The sequence below is a fragment of the Glycine soja genome, chromosome 4 (genome assembly GCF_004193775.1).
Source record: "Glycine soja cultivar W05 chromosome 4, ASM419377v2, whole genome shotgun sequence".
Lineage (NCBI taxonomy): Eukaryota > Viridiplantae > Streptophyta > Magnoliopsida > Fabales > Fabaceae > Glycine > Glycine soja.
The window spans coordinates 3,093,221-3,108,802 of record NC_041005.1 but is presented as its reverse complement, the minus strand read 5'-3'; the positions used below and the strand labels follow the sequence as shown (position 1 = coordinate 3,108,802).

General features: G+C 34.4%; 2 protein-coding genes across 6 annotated transcripts; one reads left to right on the top strand and one right to left on the bottom strand.

Moving 5' to 3' along the window:
- The first annotated feature begins 241 nt into the window (after nucleotides 1–241).
- Nucleotides 242–5,635, top strand: LOC114408707 (THO complex subunit 5A-like). Of its 2 annotated transcripts, XM_028371851.1 has the most exons (9): nucleotides 242–643; nucleotides 721–1,011; nucleotides 2,194–2,530; nucleotides 2,807–3,144; nucleotides 3,256–3,506; nucleotides 3,810–4,374; nucleotides 4,455–4,586; nucleotides 4,837–5,011; nucleotides 5,131–5,635. In XM_028371851.1, exons 1-9 carry the CDS (start codon nucleotides 413–415, stop codon nucleotides 5,262–5,264), a joined length of 2,454 nt encoding a protein of 817 aa, XP_028227652.1. In that variant the 5' UTR covers nucleotides 242–412; the 3' UTR covers nucleotides 5,265–5,635. The 2 variants fall into 2 exon arrangements, with proteins under 2 accessions (XP_028227652.1, XP_028227651.1); XM_028371850.1 differs by having other exon boundaries at nucleotides 243–643; nucleotides 4,837–5,635.
- Nucleotides 5,636–6,274: 639 nt separating this feature from the next.
- Nucleotides 6,275–11,096, bottom strand: LOC114408709 (ABSCISIC ACID-INSENSITIVE 5-like protein 5). 4 transcript variants are annotated; one of them, XR_003665927.1, is made up of 6 exons: nucleotides 10,931–11,096; nucleotides 9,223–10,463; nucleotides 8,371–8,428; nucleotides 8,091–8,162; nucleotides 7,940–7,969; nucleotides 6,599–6,619 (listed from the first exon to the last, which is right to left on the bottom strand). XR_003665927.1 is itself a non-coding variant. In XM_028371854.1 (5 exons), exons 2-5 carry the CDS (start codon nucleotides 10,291–10,293, stop codon nucleotides 6,545–6,547), a joined length of 1,248 nt encoding a protein of 415 aa, XP_028227655.1. In that variant the 5' UTR covers nucleotides 10,294–10,318; nucleotides 10,931–11,091; the 3' UTR covers nucleotides 6,275–6,544. The 4 variants fall into 4 exon arrangements, 3 of the variants coding, with proteins under 3 accessions (XP_028227655.1, XP_028227653.1, XP_028227654.1); XM_028371854.1 differs by lacking the exon at nucleotides 8,371–8,428 and having other exon boundaries at nucleotides 6,275–6,619; nucleotides 9,223–10,318; nucleotides 10,931–11,091; XM_028371852.1 differs by lacking the exon at nucleotides 8,371–8,428 and having other exon boundaries at nucleotides 6,275–6,619; nucleotides 10,931–11,090.
- Nucleotides 11,097–15,582: the final 4,486 nt, after the last annotated feature.

The following is a 15,582-nucleotide window of genomic DNA, read 5'->3' as shown; positions in this document are numbered from 1 at the left end:
AATTGATAACATTAGCTCTATGAAGCATTTTCAATCAAATAGCTTATGCAACATGGTTTCTAACAAAGTCACAAATCACAAGACGGTGACTAAAATTCTTGCTACTTGCCTTCGATCTGTTATGGAAGAACTTATAGGTCTTTTGGTAGGGTTGTTTTGTCCCTATCAACACCATTTTATTTTTTTTATGTATACATATAAATAAACAGTAGATGTAAAAATGTTTTTTTTTTTTAATTTAATCATCTCAACATTTCGAAAAATAGAACAAAAGTGAACCTCTGCGACCGCGAGTTACATTGAGAAGACGAAGCCTGAGTGTCCTCCCAGTTCTGATTGCCTTTGTGTTTAAAAGGTGGGAAGCGGAAGAAAAAAGGGGTTTAGGTCAAGGTTGTGACAGAGAAGAGAATCAATGGAAGACGGTGAGATTGAAGAGGGATCAATAGGCGGTGTAGAGGAAGAGGAACAATCACCAGAGCCTCACAAGTCGGAGGAATCGCCCTACCAAATGTTGCGCAACAGCAAGGCCTCCGTACAGAACATTGTCGCCGATATGCTCTCCATTAAAAAAGAGGGTAAACCCAAGCAACTACTTCGAGATCTCGTTACTCAGATGTTCCTACATTTCATCACTCTCCGCCAGGTACTCTACTCAATTCTTCCACTCTCCTTCTCTAATCTAGGGTTTCTAACTCTCTCTCTCTCTACGTTTGTTTTTAGGCAAATCGCAGTATTTTGCTGGAGGAAGACCGCGTGAAAACCGAAACGGAGCGTGCCAAGGCGCCGGTGGATTTCACCACGCTGCAGCTTCACAACCTCATGTACGAGAAAAGCCACTACGTTAAGGCGATCAAGGCCTGCAAAGACTTCAAGTCCAAATATCCTGACATTGACCTTGTTCCTGAGGAGGACTTTTTCCGCGACGCTCCTCAAGATATCCAGGACTCCTTCTTGTCCAACGACGCCGCGCACAATCTCATGCTCAGAAGGCTCAATTTCGAGCTATTCCAGGTGACTATGCAATATTATTCTCTTGCAAAAAATTTAACCTTGGGAGTATGCCTCACAATTTGCAATTAGGTTGCTTGAAAAATTTAGTTGATGAAATAGAAATAAGTGTGCGTTATGATTATTATATATTTTCTTATTACATTGGCTTCTAGCAAAAGTTTATTGCAGTATCACTAGTGTGCCTCTGCCCTCAATATAAGTTTTGCATTGATAAGCTAAAAGCAAGGTTTTAAATTGTGGTTGCGGTTTCATAGCAATCCTTGATATTGTGAGAAATTGCGGATAAATGATGCCACAAAGACCCCCAAAGCATTGATGTTGTGTCTGAAACCGTGGTTGCAGACCGATTTTTAAAACCTTGGCTAGAAGTTAATGCATAGTGAGAAGGGATTGTAGGATAAACACAAGGGAGGCTTTTGTTGCTGCATCTCTGTGTTTTTGGAGACATGTTTGGATTTGATTCTCATTTTATTTGGAAGCGTATATGTTGTGCTTACCTGTTAAATGAGTGTCATCATATCAATTTTGTGAATCTTTTAAATAAGCATCTTGTGTCATAAGATAAGCTAAATAACCTGTAAACAAGTTCTTCCAAACACATCCTGAAAATGAAATAGAGATGAAACAAATAAAGCAGAAAGAAATAGGAATGGATAAAAGAAATAGAGTGAAAAAAGGTACATTGGTTGGCTGAAAAGAAATAAGAAGGAAAGTGTCAGAGAAATTTCTCTGTTTGTTTGGATGAGTGGAAGAGTAAATAGAAATAAATCAAATAAAAAGTGTTTTTAATAATATTTTATTTTTTTTCTTGGCATCAAATGATTTATATTGTTATGTTATAAAAAATAAACAAAAAAAGCAAATAAAAATCAGGCTTCCTCCTAATTTCACCACAACTTAAGGGCAAAGTGTTTTCATATATAGCACCACATTTAAAATTACGTCCTTCCTTTTTTCCTCTCAAGCAAACAATGAAAGTTTTGGTATTTGTATCCTATTGCCTTCCTCTCCATTTTCTTCTCTATTTTCACTCATGACTCATCTGAACATAGGGTTAGATTTGGAAAATTCTTTCACAGGTCCATTTATCTATTATTATTGCTTTAATAACTTGCCTTATTTGAATTTTGTTACAAATAGCACAAGATATGCTTACAATTATTATTTGCAATTTTGTATCAGCGCAAAGAACTCTGCAAACTTCATGAGAAATTGGAACAACAAAAGAAAATCCTTTTGGAGACTATTGCAAACCGAAAGAAGTTCCTGACCAGTCTCCCTTCACATCTAAAGTCTCTCAAGAAAGCCTCCTTGCCTGTACAAAACCAGCTAGGGCTTCATCATACAAAGAGATTAAAGCAGCATCATTCAGCAGAGTTGCTTCCTCCAGCTCTTTATGTGATTTACTCACAGCTGTTGGCTCAAAAGGAGGCCTTTGGAGAACCCATTGATCTGGAGATTATAGGAAGCCTGAAGGATGCTCAAGCTTTTGCTCGTCAACAAGCTCACAAGGACACTGGTAACTTAAACCAATGGTAGATTGATAGATTTTGAAATTTATTGTTTGTTTTAATACTAACGAGTAAGTCGGGATAAAAGTAAAGTAAAGGAAGTTTATTACCAGTATTGAAGTACTACCATCTGTCATGTTTATTAATGGTCTTCGGTTCATGTTTCTTTGGGATGTGACTGACATGGATTTTGAATATCTATACCAAGTTCAAATTAATTTCTGTTATTTTCTGCATACCAGAATGGTAAACTTAAGGATTCTCTACGATGTTTAATTACTCAGACATTTCCACTACCGTGGAGAGTTCCAAATTGGAAGATGATGCTCCTGATGAAGAAGAAGATGGTCAGAGACGGAGAAAAAGGCCAAGGAGGGTTCAAGCCAAGGAGAGCCTTGACCAGGGGGGAATATATCAAGTTCACCCACTAAAAATCATTATCCATGTGTATGAAGATGAGGCTTCGGGTCCTAAATCTGCAAAACTCATTACTCTAAGGTTCGAGTACTTGGTGAAGTTGAATGTTGTATGTGTTGGAATAGAAGGATCTAATGATGCTCCAGAGAATGACCTCTTATGCAATTTATTCCCTAATGATACGGGACTTGAGCTTCCTCACCAGGTTTTGGTGTCTTCTTTACACAGTTATTGGCATTTTTTTTCTCCATATCATTCGTTTATTATCTAATTTATTATTTATATGCCATTTATTTCTATTTGAATCGTGTTGCAGTCAGCCAAACTCTTTGTTCAAGATGCTATAACATTCAATACTCAAAGAACCTCACGTCCTTATAGATGGGCTCAGCACCTGGCAGGGATTGATTTCTTGCCTGAGATGTCTCCCTTGCTTCTTACTGACAACAGTGGAGCAGCCAAGAATGAAAATGTTATATCTGGTCTTTCACTATATCGCCAGCAGAACCGAGTACCGACAGTTCTGCAGAGAATTCGTGCAAGAAGAAAAGCTCAATTGGCCCTTCTGTGAGTCACTGTTTTAGTATGATTGCAGTTTTAAAATGTAAAGGGCCTTTCTTGATATTCAAATATTCAATAAAAAAAAAAAACATAATTTGATCAACTGAAAATTTGCTAGTGGGCCTTGCTTCGCTTGTGTTGTTATTGCATCATAGTATTGTTTCTTTGTCCCATTGTGAATTCTGGTTGTACATATCCTGAATTTGGTAAAATTTCATTCTATTTTCGAGAATCTCTGTTTATCTTGCTTACCAATGTGGTTGAGCACACTTCAGTTCAGATTTGTTGAGTTCTTTCACTGGCTTACAGGGAACAGCTAGAATCTCTCACTAAGCTAGAGTGGCCTCGTTTGCCCTGCAAAAGTGTTCCATGGGCTTTACACACTCCTTTGTGCAATTTGGACAGTTGGTCACCTGTAAAACTTCCACCTGTACCTAGAGAGTCCTCATCTCCTGCTGTCATAGATAAAGAAGAGCATATTCAGGAAGCAATGGATGCTGATGTAATTGAACGATCTGGTGCCACAAAAGCAGAACCAGAGAGTATAACAGAAGATGGGGAGCTTCCAACGTTGCTTCCTAAAGTGTCTAAGCTTGGCCTTTCCGCACAACTGAACTTAATTTCAAAAAGTATCGTTCCTCCACTCAATAAAATCAGGTCACAAAGTTTCAAAAAGATTGATGATAGTTCTGATTTCTTGCTGGATACTGAAAGTGATCTTGATGAGCCGGCACAGATTGAACAAGAACATGAAAAATCCAATTATCATGCCAGAAAGTCTGTTTCATGGATGAATTACGGGCTCAAGGAATTTCACTTAGTTCTTTGCAGAAAAATCGGTACAGATGAGAGCAATTTGAATTTAGAAGCCAAGGTAAATAAAACCCTCTCCTTTATCTAAGTTGAATTCAGCAATCTATTGCCATTTTCATCTAGACTTTTACTTTTTGACAGATCCAGATCAGTATGGAATATCCTCTAAGGCCTCCTCTTTTTCTATTGAGCATTAGTTGTATATCGTCTGGGGAAAACCATGATGAGACAGGATTGGAGTGGTACAATGAACTTCGTGCAATGGAAGCAGAGGTGAGTAACTGATCACTCAAGATGTTACTGCGGTAAAATTATTAGACTGTATCTAGTGGATATGATTCTTCAAGGAATGGGAATCATGAAATGGTAATACATTTCAATAATTTAGCTTCTTAGAACCACTGGTCACTATATGTTTGTGATAGAAAATTGTGACCCATCTCTGCATCATGCACATGTTACCTATTTACTTGATTTTCTCCTACTCATGGTGCCTATTTGTGCTTCCCTTTCTAAATTGTAGGTCAATCTACACTTACTAAAGATGTTAACTGTCAATCAACAAAATTTTGTATTGGCTCATCAAGTGAGTTGTCTTGCTATGTTGTTTGACTATTATTTGGATGAGGCATCCCCATCATCTGAAAGGACAAATTGTACTTCCGTGGTTGATGTTGGCTTATGCAAGCCTGTTTCTGGTAGATTCCTGGGTAGATCTTTTAGAGGAAGGGATCGCAGGAAGATGATCTCATGGAAAGACATGAAACTTAATTCCAGCTGTATCTAATAGTGGTAGGTTCCTGTCTGGATCTTCCAGAGGGTAGGATCAAATTGATCTTATGTGAAGATACCCCTCCAAATTGTCCCAAGCAGGAATGTTCAGCTTTGGAGGTGACAAATGGATGCTACGGAATATGGTACCGCAAGGATAATGATGTTGTACCTCTGTAATATGCGTTGAGCCAACCGTGCAACTTCATTGTTCTTGACTCTACAACCAAAAAACTGACTGGGATACTATGATAGATTTTGAAGGGGTCATTTTTGGTGTTTGAGTGTTTGTTATTATGCTTTAATTTCTGGCAAATGCAGCTAGTTGGGTTCCAGTATAAGAGCAGGCATCATGGGTGGAATTTAAGAGTTGTACATTACTAAGGTCTACTACATAGTTGTTGTAGACTTGTAGTATTTTCTTTTATTGGTTATATTTAATTCTTTCCATTCTGAATCCGAGATTCCCTAGCAAAGACGAGATGATTTCCTGTCAGCGGAATTTTTAAGAATAAAGGACATTATTACAACAAGTAGGTTGTATTGTATGTTACTGCAATACATCTTTTTTGCACTAGGATTTTACTTTTGATTTATTGTCTTAGGAGCTCATAATTTGAGCTTGATTCTGCTATACAGCGCAGGGTGATAAATAGGGAGAAAGGAAAACGTAATAAAGTTAGGGATTAAATTAATTGGTGCATATTAAAGTAAAAGACCAAGCCGACTAATAGTTATTATAGTTAGGAGCGAAATGACTAGTCTTTTAAATTGATAAATCGTTTAGATATTAAAATGACTTTGACAGATAACTATTTCAATTTTTTTTATAAATTCAAGATAATAATTTCAAAGTTTTTTTTTTCTTTCACTTACTAGGTAACGTTACTGCCACACAGTACATGTTCGTATATCTCGAGGACACTGACCGTATTTTAGGTAACACGGTGATCCAAGAAGCAGCTAATAATTATTTTTTTACGTGATTTTGTTCTGGATCCCTAATGCTGAAGCAAACACCCACTAGTTTGGTTTACTTAATTATTTCATCCACCTACAGAACAGGTAAGATACGCTCTCGCAGAGAACTGAAAAGGTATCTGACTCTTCATTCACAGATGGAAATGATAAAGTGGGAGGTGGCGTAACTCGTAAGTCACTGGTCTAAACTACTGTTAATATAGTGCTTATTTTGGACACAATCTCACCGAATCAAATTCAGCGAAAGTGCTATACTGCAAAAGAAGATTGTCTAACCAATGATGGCAAGAAATTGGACGTGTGCTGAAACATATTCTCATGGTACTATGATACCCTCCCTAACATGAGTCCAAAAGAGAAGTAAGTCGTGAAAGTTTTCAAGTGCTAATCTAAAAACTACTACAGCCTCAATCTACAGAATAAGTTTTTATAATTATGTACATATATTTTAACGCTGCAATCATAGTCCAATCTTCACTCTACCACGGACCAGTTTGTGTTCTTCTTAGGCGTCTTCTCTTCACTTCTCGTTGCAAATTCATCATTTCCTTAACCTGCAACATCACCAAATGCCAGGAACTTCAGTACTAAGGTGGCATCAATTGTAACCCCTTACATGATAAACTTTGAATCAGTTTGTCCTAGCATATATTACAGTAACAACTAACAACTGCTTTCAAGTATCACAATTTTTTACAGGAAGAACAGAGATACAATCTAATGCATTACATGTTAAATGCAAATAGTCCTAACATAACACAACGAAGCAGATAAGAAAACATTCATCAAAAAAGAAATTGCCAATATGACATGCTAGTTCATAATCACTCTTACCGTACTCATCAAAAGAATTCCAAATTGAGGCCTAGACATACTAATATGATGAAAAATTAGAATCATGTGATGGTTGGATATAGATATCAAACAAGGAATATAAAACACAAAAATTTACCCACCCCCAAAATATCCGAACTGGTAACACAGGTTAATCCTTCTTTTTTTTTTTTGACATAATACATAGAAACTGATCTGTGAACTCGTTTATACGGGTTGAAAATGAGCTCAAAAAACATAGTGCATTAACATTGGATTGTTATTGTCTCTTTCTCTTCTGTAGCCTTTCATGTGATACTAATGTAAGATAGATGATTACTTGTTGAACAGGATTTTCAGTTCAGTTACATAATATTACATTAAAACGTATTTCTTACTAGGTTTGTAGATAAAATGATCATCAAATCAATTCAACAACCATCAAGGAAGTACAAGACAGAAGAAAAAACATGTCTGGAGAGACAAAGGCTCGTGACTACAGAAAAGTGCTACAAATGCCATCCTTACAGAAAATACATTGACAGTCAGATACAAATGAACTTAGAGACTTATTTTAATAATTGATGGCATGGCAAAATTAATGAAAGAACCTAAATTAGGCAGTAGTTCAAAGCAGGTATATCATCATCATATCATCGTTATGCACCAAACCAACCACCTCATTCATCACCACATATTGAACATGGCAAGCACACCAACTTGTGCTGATTGGCATATCTTATGACCAAATATTGTCTTCAGAATGACCTTTTTCAAATCCTCCATTGGTTGGAGTATAATTTTTGTGGGAAAAAATGGCCTTAGTTGAGGACTGACAAAATAGTATGCAATTATGTGTGGAAAACTAAACCATGATTCATGATTTATTAACCAATTTTGTCATGAAATGGTGCATAAGGTTACGGTTCTTGATCCTATGAAAAGTACACACTTGTATATAATTAAGGTCTATGCCAAATACTTAGCAATGACTGATGAAAAATAAAAAGGAGAAAAAGGAATGCTGTATAAGAAAGAAACAAAACAAAAGCCCAACTTACTTGATTTTTCTGAATTTCCATAATTTCTGCCTGCAGTACCCAAATAAATATCGATTAGGGAAAAATTTCATGTGAGTGAACTTAAGCTATAAATTCATGTACATGTGAGTGCCTGCATCTGTATGTCACATGTGGCAATAGCCAAAATTACCTGTTTTTTCTGAAGTTCTTGGTTCTCCTCTTTTAACTTAGCAACTTCTGCTTCTAATTCCATGGTATAAGCCTGGAATAAATGAAAATAAAAATGTTAGACTGAACTTACAGCAGATAACTACATACATTTTACAAAATTTCCACCTGCACTTCCTTCCCCAGTCCCCACTAAAATCCATTTACAAGGCAAGGTAATACATATTTACTTATGATATGCTTCTGTGTATTTTATGATGGTCCAACTGTTAGTGATGTTCCCCAATCAGTTGTTCAATTACCTTGTATAACCTGGATCTTTACAACTTCTCATGATTGTAACTTCTCAAAATCTTTCACCTATCATCAGGTTAGATCGCTATCATATTATCATTCTGCTGCATAATCTTTCATGGTATACAGCATGTTCACAGAGGATAAAAGCAGAACGTCAATGGCTGAGCAGTATTACTATTAGTAAAGCAATAACATGACGCAAACCGTTATCATTTTTTTTTTTAAATGATTGTATATCAATAAACCCTATTAATATAAAATTATGTGGTATATTTTCATGAGAAAAGGCTACAGTAACTCCTCTCTCCCTTCTTTTACTGTGCTACTGGAAGTAAAACCTACAGCTGAACAGCAGGCATTTGATTATCTGACGCCAGTAGATGGAGGTCGCAAGACCAAAGATGAGTTACAAACAAACACGAGTTTTCATTCACTTTGGTAAAAGGAGACTAACTGACTGAGGAAGTATTTGGACGAGCTTCTATCGAGCTTATTTAGGTTCATCTTATCATTAAGTATTTAAACCTGAAAATTAAACGTGTTTGATTAAGCATGTGAAAGTAGCTTATGACTGTCCTAAAGCTCTAATGTTAGCTGAAACTCATCAAAATAAGCTAATTGAATTAAGCCCTTATGACATAGCCTCCTATATGACAAGCTTTTAACTAAATTGTTTAGTCAAACATGCCTATATAAAACAAGATAAAATCAATTGCATCAATCAGACAGTCGCTTGATGTTCATATATAACTAGAGAAGTTAAATTTGTATTCTTCCATCCAAGAAGTGTTCATTTGAATAAGCAAATGCTAGAAAAGAACGATTGCTAACTTTAGGATAATAGAACAAAACATCACCTGTTTGCGAGCCCGCGACCTGGCAGCTGACTCTCTATTCTTTATCATCCTTCTCTGCCTCCTCTCAATCACCTTCTCCACAGCTCCCCCGTTCTTCCTTCCTCGCAGACTGCCATTAAAGACATAAGGAACCGGCGACACAGACGAGGAATCGCCATTGCTCTTCCCAATCCTATCACCAGAGGACAGCTGGTTAGCAGCAGGAGAGCCAGTAGCTACATGAACAGACCCAGGTGCCAACCCAACCATACCAATCCCTCCACCTTGCACACTCAAACCCTGATCACCAAGCCCCACAACCCCACCCCTCACCATTCCCTGAGGCATCTGAGCAGCTGCATAAGACATAGCACTCTGTTTAGGAAATATCTGCTGCTGTTGTTGCTGATGCTGATGCTGATGCTGAGACTGTGGACTCTGCATCTGTGGCTGCTGATTGGATGTTCTCACCCCATTAACATTCAAAGGCAAGTTAGCAGAAGGCTGAAGACCCACCAGCGGATCATTGTTCAACCGGTTACCCATCAAACCGGTAGCAGCAGCAACCTTGTTCCTCTGCTGAAACCCCAACCCCAAACCACTATTATTCCCAACGCGAGACAGATCTACGAAAACGCTTTCGTTTGGTTTGGCATCTTCTCTAACAACACCAGCTCTGACCAAAAACTCCTCCAACGTCACCTCTCCCAGCGTGGGCTCCCTCTGCGTCTGGGCCAAGTTGGGCCCACCGTGGTCTTTCGAAATGTCCTTCCAAACCTCATCAACGGTCTTCTGGCTTAGGGTCCGCGGCAACGTCAGCGACCCCTGCCGCTGCAAATGGCTGACGCCGGCGCCGCCGTCATCGGCGGCCACTCCCGCCGACGCCATTGTCTGAACCTCCTCCGCGGTCCAGATGTTCTTCAGCAACTCGTCCATGTTCATGGACCCAAAGTCCTTCCCCGAACCTCCCATGCTGTTCATGAACTCGTCGAACGTCAGCGAGTACACCGACGGCTGCCGCGTCAGCGAGAAGTTCCCCGCCTGTCTCCCTCCGCCGCCGCCGGCCTCGTTTCCAAAGCTCTTGAAATTCATGCCCGGAAATCTGAGCAGTCTCAACCTGATCCAAATCCAAATCTCAATCCCTCCACTCCTCCTAAATTCCAAAACTAACACCAATATCTGATTTTTAATCTTCTACCAAGAAATTCAGAAAACCATAGATTATGCTACAAAGCACAAACTATTTACATCCAAATTAAAACCTAACAAAAAAAAAAAAAAACCAAGTTATGCTGAGGTTGCAAGAATAATGAAAGTTTTTTTTTAAAAAAAAAAAGTGATCAATCTGATGTGAGTGAGGTACAGTTGGATTGTGTCCTAAACTTACATTTTGTTTTGGTAACCTATTTTATCTATATAGCGGTTGGACAGGTAAAAATTAATTCAAACTTTAACAGTATTAATATGAAACAGTCCTAATAAAAACATGAGTTGAGTTGAGATCCTCCTAATTGAAATAGTTTGAATTTGAACCCCTAGTATACTACTAGCCAAGTATTCATGGTAAGATTATATTCGTGAGCTAACGCTCCTCCTAGCTAAGACAATTTCTGCGTGTGCGATTTTAAGGGGATATATATAAGAAAAAAAAAAAAGATAGGGTAGAATAAGAATTGAAGGAGAAAAGAAAAGGGGGAGAAATCTGAAGGGAGGGAGAGGATTTAGTTACCTTAGGACGGTTTGTTTGGTATTTAATTTGATGTTACTTAGGTATTCCTGATTTGGTACGATGAGAGTTGAGAGTTGAGAGTTGAGAGTTCCTCCTTCCTCGGTTTCTAAGGGCGTGGTGGATGCGCCAAGTGTCCTAATGTCTTTTCGTTTTCGCTTTTCAACACAGCTACTACAGTAGTATTTTATTTCTTTTATAAGATACTACTTGTTATTGTAGCATGTAAGTCGAGTTAAATAACATATTCCATTCAATAAAAAAAAAAAATTTGGATTATGTTTAGTAAAGTTTGAATAATTTTTTGTTAAACCCGAACAGAATTGATTTGATCAATGACTAACTGGATTAGGTCAAGTTAACCGAGTAAAAGAAAACTTGAACATTCTTTTAAACTTTCTAAAACACTTGTAAGTTTTCGAATTTAAAATTGAAAAGTCATTACGTGAACGAAAAACTGATAAATTTAAACGATTTAAACTACAAGGTCATCAAAATGTAAATCAATATATATATATCCAAGTCAAATCAATTCAAGTTCGCAAGTTACTTAAATAAGTAAACATTCTTCAATTGTTAAATATTTGTTTCCTCCAAAATATTTAGTGAACCCTTAAAAAAACTAATCTATTGATGTAAATATTAGATTTCCTCTTTTATAAGAAAATCTTTTTATTCTTCCTCTCAAAAAAAAAAAACCTCCTCTCAACAAAAAGAAAATCTTTTTAATGCAATGTCAACTAATTGCGTTTAATTAATATATTTAAAAACACTACTATTTATTGATTGTTAAGGATTTCATTAGTTCATAGTTTTCTAATCAAATTTCAAATATTACGTTAATCAGATATCATAATAATCTTTATTGATTCCATTTTAAAATTTTAGACAATACATTCGATTGATACAGTTCTTATTATAATTATAAATTTTCCATCATATTTTAATTTTATTTTAGTTTTGTTTCAAGAAATGCTTCTTGATTATTTATTTTTTTCTAAAAGTAAACTCACTTGATATCTTTTTCAAATTTTACCGAAAGTAAAGGATTTTGTCTCTATGAAAACAGAGATTAACTTTTAAGACTATCATGTAAATATTATTTATTAAAATTTAAATAATTTTATAATTTATGATATATTTATTTAGTTATTTTAAATAATAATATAAAGTTATTTTCAATCTTTAAAATATATTTCTTGCTTTAAAAAATAAAATATGGAAAACACACATTGCTTTAATAAATAGTTTGTCTTAAAATCATAAAAATACACTAATATCATTAAATGCTATGTTTTCTATGAAAAAAATTAAACAATGATAATAAATCTACTTAAAATATTAATCAAAGTATCTAACAACATTAAAGTGTTTGAATTTTGAAATACACTATTCGCATTATTTCTACTACTAGTTTAATAATAAATTTTAATAAATATAATCAAAAATTAAAAATATTGATTAAAATGGATCTAGAATTTTTTTTTTAATCGGTATTTCTAAAGCAGTCGTCATGGTTGTCTAAATATTACTATTATTATTAGGGTTTAATAATAGTATTATGAGAAAGACATAATAATGGAGGTTGCAGACTGCCGACTTGGACACGTGTACCAATGAAAAAAGGATTATGTGTGATGTGATACCGACCAATAGGATTGCGCTTTCTGGGAGAATCTCAGCCGTACACGTTTCTTTTAAAGGTGTGGTCAGCAATCCCTGCTTTCTTACACTAAACACTGTCCTTCCACCCAAATTCAAAAAATGAAACAAAGTGCGTGACCATAAGACTTTGTTTGCTATCTCGGAGAAAAAAGAATATCTATCATAAAAGTTGTGAAAGAAATTAGAGGGGGTAAAGTATAAGGAAATTAATTATCATATGATAAAATAAATAATGTTTTGTATTTACTTAATTTTATTATAAAAACACTTATACATGAAAACAAAATTTTTGGAAAAAAGGTTTTTTCTTCTTAGTTTTATATCTCACGATTAAAAAACATAAAAAATGTAGATAACAAGTCTAAAAGAATTTATACCCAAAGTCCAAACCTCATCCATAGTGAAATGAAATCTTACCATTTTTTTTCTATTTTACATTGCTGATAAATTAAGTTCATACGGATTTATTCAGATGTTTTACATGATAATGCAGTGGCTCGTAGGAATTGAATGAGGAAATGATTAATAATAACCAAATTTTATGTGATTCGTGTTCTTGAGATGTTCATTCAAAATTTAATGATTTTATTTAATTATTTGAGTTTGTCGGTGTAAAAAAAAAAACACGAACAAGAAAATATGACAGTGTTTGAGTATAAGATCAGTGGTTTTTCACCTACAAAGACTCAAAATGAGACAAGTTAGTGGATCTAATAATTCTTTCTCAGTGTCTTTATTAATTGTATGATCAGTATACTTGTTGCGATCATAGTATGTTTTAAGCTTAATTGTTTGTACAATTAGTACATATGTTGTGATCAATTAATTTTTGGTGTGGTTGTCGAGGATCAAACCGATTTACCGCTTGATAGGAGAGAATACTCACCACTGTACTATAACAACGGGTGAAATAATCTTACCCATTTCTTTTTATTTTCTTCTATTTTGTGTTGTATTCCTAATTGATATGCTAATTAGTTTTTCTTTCCATCCAAATTTAGTAATGAAAAAAGGAGGGACACTAACAAGGTTTGCAAAAATTGTATTATACTAAATTATATTTTCTCTCTTAAAAAATGTATTGTTGAATAAGTGTATGTTTGAGAACATATCATTTAAAAATAATCGTTTTTAAAGTCTCCCATAAATTTCTTGGTGACAAATTATTATGAATCTAAAAAAATAAATAAAGATTTTCCTTTAAAAATAGAGATTACTAAATCATGTTTTACCTCTTTTAATAATTTAATCTTTTTAATATCTGAAGCTAAAAGTCAAACCCTAATTACTACATTAAAAAAATGCAACTATCTGTTGTTTATACCAAACTTTAATAATTAAATTCTTTTTGAATTCTTTCCTTTTTTTCTTTTTATCCTTCAAAGTTCAAAGCATATATATATATATATATATATATATATATATATATATATATATATATATATATATATATATATATATATATATATATATATATATATATATTCAACCCATTACTTGTTTAAAGAGAAAAAAAAAATAAAGTTCCAAATAAAGAGGAAAAATCTTTTAGTACTACCAGGACCAGGAGTGGGACTAGGAGGGATTAAATAATTCCTTCCAAAAAAAAATTATTTGTCAATTTTTTCATATTTTTTGAACCAAACAAGAAAATAAAAAAATTAAAGCTTTTCTTTCTAATTCAGACGGACAGGATGAGATCCTGCAGGCTGCAAGCCACATGAGATATTTATCAGGCAATGCACATACATATTGGTCCATATGTCCGCATCTCCGTTTGATGCACGTGAAAGCTTTTTGCAAACAAAAAATAAATATTTTTTTTTCAAAGAAAAAACACATACACACACATACAACAAAGAGAGCAAAAGAATTAAAATGACTGACTGTTGAGGGCCACCCTGAAAGTTTGATATTGTACTATTTTAATACTTCTATTATTATTATTATTATAAAGTGATTCATATTATTATGCTCATTTCCACAAATATATTTTAATAAAGATAGGTTATATCATTAAATAATTAATAACAATAAACAATGATATATAACTGTATATTTGTTTATATATCATGAGTTCGTCTATTTATTAAATTAATGTTAGAATTGTGTTCTTAATATTTTTAAAGATTACATTATTTATAGTAACAATAATATATTGTCGTCATACGTTATGTTTGGTGCAGTATATAGGTGGAACACTTGAAAATTATAAAATAATTAATAATTTCGCCCATCATGTCACGAAGGTGTTTATATACAAGACTTTTTTCTTTTTTTATATATAGATATGGGCGATCTACAAATTTTGAAATTTAATAATCATTTTCTTCCGTTCAAATGATTTTTCTTTTATTGGAATGTTTCAAAGCTGAAAAGGATATATGAATTCTTTGGGTAATACGTGTCGAATAAGAGTTGTCCATTATCTTTGTAGTAAGACTCAGATCCAATCCAAAGTCGAGAATAAAATACAAAATGATTACGAATGGCTAAGTGTCAAATTAAGTGCAACGGTTTTTGGCTCTCTGCATAATAATATATGGTCCACTAAACATTATGTTGCAAATTAATTGGAAGATATGTTTTCATTTCTGTACCCACTCTTAGTACATGCTCATCCCGAACAATCCTGTGTCATTTCTCACGCGTGTCTATTCATCCCTATCCATAGTGGTGAATTGTTTTTTTTACATTTCAAACATTATTTGAAAAGAAAAATAAAGCATCTTTATATATAAGAAATATAAAGCATAACCACACATTGTCTGATTTATTCTTAGGGTTTAACTTAATTTAATAATGATGTTTCCTGTTATAAGAAAATGATGTCTCCATTTTTGCTTTCATTGATTAAACAACTAGATGATATTGTGCCTTCTTCAACTCAGCAATAGGTTGTGGTGGATTTCTAATTTTGTGCCGCTAGCTGTGCCTAATTCAATTCAATTTAAATATTACTGTAAAAAAACAAAACACGTTATTTAATA

Excerpts from the sequence above, each read along its gene's own strand:
- LOC114408707 (XM_028371851.1), top strand. The coding sequence starts at position 413 with ATGGAAGACGGTGAGATTGAAGAGGGATCAATAGGCGGTGTAGAGGAA. Across the intron at positions 1,012-2,193 it reads TCAATTTCGAGCTATTCCAG|CGCAAAGAACTCTGCAAACT; the intron begins GTGACTATGCAA and ends ATTTTGTATCAG. Across the intron at positions 3,507-3,809 it reads AAAGCTCAATTGGCCCTTCT|GGAACAGCTAGAATCTCTCA; the intron begins GTGAGTCACTGT and ends ACTGGCTTACAG.
- LOC114408709 (XM_028371854.1), bottom strand. The coding sequence starts at position 10,293 with ATGAATTTCAAGAGCTTTGGAAACGAGGCCGGCGGCGGCGGAGGGAGA. Across the intron at positions 8,163-9,222 it reads GGTCGCGGGCTCGCAAACAG|GCTTATACCATGGAATTAGA; the intron begins GTGATGTTTTGT and ends CATTTATTCCAG. Across the intron at positions 6,620-7,939 it reads TGGAAATTCAGAAAAATCAA|GTTAAGGAAATGATGAATTT; the intron begins GTAAGTTGGGCT and ends GTGATGTTGCAG.